This window comes from Echinops telfairi, unplaced genomic scaffold (assembly GCF_000313985.2).
Source record: "Echinops telfairi isolate 266 unplaced genomic scaffold, ASM31398v2 ScPeMD7_8;HRSCAF=38, whole genome shotgun sequence".
Taxonomy (NCBI): domain Eukaryota; kingdom Metazoa; phylum Chordata; class Mammalia; order Afrosoricida; family Tenrecidae; genus Echinops; species Echinops telfairi.
In genome coordinates, this window is record NW_022103905.1 from 6,603,374 (window position 1) to 6,605,675 (window position 2,302).

A 2,302-nucleotide genomic window follows, 5' to 3' on the forward strand; every position below is an offset into this window, starting at 1 on the left:
GGAGGGAAGGAGAGGGAGAAAGGGGGAACAGAGGACAAGGTCTACATGTGGCCTCCTCCCTGGGGGACGGACAGCAGAGAAGTGGGTGAGGGAGACGTGGGATGGGGTAAGATAAGATAAAATAATATAATTTGTAAACTATCAAGGGTTCAGGGGGAGGGGAGAGTGGGGAGGGTGGGGGAAAATGAGCTCAAGTGGAAAGCGGGTGTTTTGAGAATGATGAAGTCAACATATGTACTAATGTGCTGGACACAAATGATGTATATAAGGATTGAGATGAGTTGTGATGATTGTGATGATCAGCCCCTAATAAAATGATTATTTATTTTAAAAAGTAGTCACAATAGAATAGAATAGTTTACCATATACAAAAGGGATGGAATATAGACAAAGTGAGATCAGCATTTGATCAAATGTTATCTAGCATTAATATTACTTAGGAAATCTTAATAGTTTATCCCCAAGCATTTCTCTTACTAGTTAAACCACTAATGTGTTGTTATATATACACAAATTGTTATTATGTAAATTGCAATTATAACTTGGTTTATAAAATGATGCCAGCTCTAAATGCCCACTGATGGAAGAATAGATAAATGCTCTTTGGCACACACGCACAGTGGAATACCGTACATCATTAACGAATAACGATGAAGCTGTGGGACACCTCACAACACGGATGTCTGATAAAACAGGACAACTATTATATGAGACCCACTGCTATAAAAAAAATTATTTTTTAGACCCAAAGAAAAAGACTGATGATTTTCAGGATGGGAGAGGAAGGGAGGACAGGTGAAACAATAGACTAGGAAAGGTGAGGCAGTTTATTGTGCCAACCTGACTGATAACCACATGTGGGGTTAACTGAAGGGTGGAGAGATAAATGGCTCAGTGAGTCTTGCCTTTCTAGTTATTGGGTCTCTTGCTTTGTGATGGTCGCACCGGGGTGTAGCTGCCTTAGCCAGTTCCCTGCTTTAGCTGGCAAGGCTCACTTCCTGCAAGACATCCCTGAGGAGAAGCCGCATGGACCTACCCCGATGCAACCCTGGGTGCTGGAGCAGCCATGTGGAGACCCCTGCCAGCACTGAGATGCTTACACATTCACTGACTCGGCTTTCCTCCTGCAGTCGGCATCACTGCGTGTGTTTTGTGAGATGGAGGAGGATTTTGTGGATTGGTGTTGGACATATGGGTTAATGGGTTAATGTTGGCCTTGTGGGCTTGGGCAGCACTGGGGTAGGATGTTTTCTTGATGCACACTTAACTTTTATATAAAACTCTCTCTTGTACATGTTTCTGTGGATTTGTTTCTCTAAAGTACCCAGACTAAGACACAAGGGTAGACAGGTGTTAACCTAGGTGAAAGGGAAGACAAGCCCCTACCAGTGGGAGGTCATATACTACAAGAGGAAACCAGGCACGCCCTTGGCAGGGTGGATACGTTGTTTAAGCTGTTGAATGCAAAAAGGATGATAGGCCATGTAAACCCCAAACAATTCCAAGTAAAAATTGCGGAAAGAAAAGAAACCTAAGGTAATAAAGGATGGACTTAAGTTAATTTAAAATAAAGACAAACCGATGCAAGTAACCGCACTAGTTGGAAACAGGAGCTCAATTCTCTCGATTTTAGAATTTCATAATGCCATACCTGGAGATGAGAAAATAAATCCTTTCACTCGAAAAACAATTAACATGAATGGAATATATATTACGGGCAAAGGCACTACCCTAGGCAATATGAGAGCTAAAGAAGTGAACAGGGGCCCAGCCCTCATGTCTCGCACAGAGGCAGGCAAAGACCCGGAGGTTCACTATCTAAGGTAGTGGAAGGACCAGAGCAACCTTGCTTAGTCAAGGCCAGAGCTCAGAGGAGCTTAACCACCGGTTACCATCATGCCCCAGAAAGATTTTACTGTGGGGAGAGGGTAAGAAATGAGCCTATTCATTCTCGCAGTAAACTGTTTTCCGAAAAACCCCTAAGGGAGCGAAACCGTTTTGAAGCAGTGACTTTGTGTGCGTGGTTGTTGCTGCAGGAGCCTGTGTGGTCCGAGATGCCACTGGGAGTCTCAACGACACCGTCATCTCCGGGACAAACTGCAATGGCTCTGCCGCCTGTAGCCTGGGCTACGACTTCTCCAGATGCCAGCAAGAACCGTGTCAGTATGGGCTGATGAACAATTTCCAGGTTGGAACCTTTTGAAGGGTTTCTTACTGTGGGGTTCGGTTTCGGAATGTCGTGTGGAATGACGCTTCCGGTGAGACAACAGGTTGATGATGGTTCAATTTGAATGCAGACGTT

The 2,302-nt window shown here is 44.3% G+C and overlaps 1 protein-coding gene across 4 annotated transcripts in view; it reads left to right on the top strand.

The window, feature by feature from the left end:
- Positions 1-2,302, top strand: part of SLC12A1 (solute carrier family 12 member 1) — a 104,635-nt gene that overhangs the window by 39,004 nt on the left and 63,329 nt on the right. For all 4 annotated transcript variants that reach the window (XM_004709417.2, XM_045286453.1, XM_045286454.1 and 1 more), the window contains exon 11: positions 2,037-2,188. In XM_004709417.2, coding sequence (XP_004709474.1) covers positions 2,037-2,188 — 152 coding nt within the window. The remainder of the gene's footprint in view (positions 1-2,036; positions 2,189-2,302) is intronic.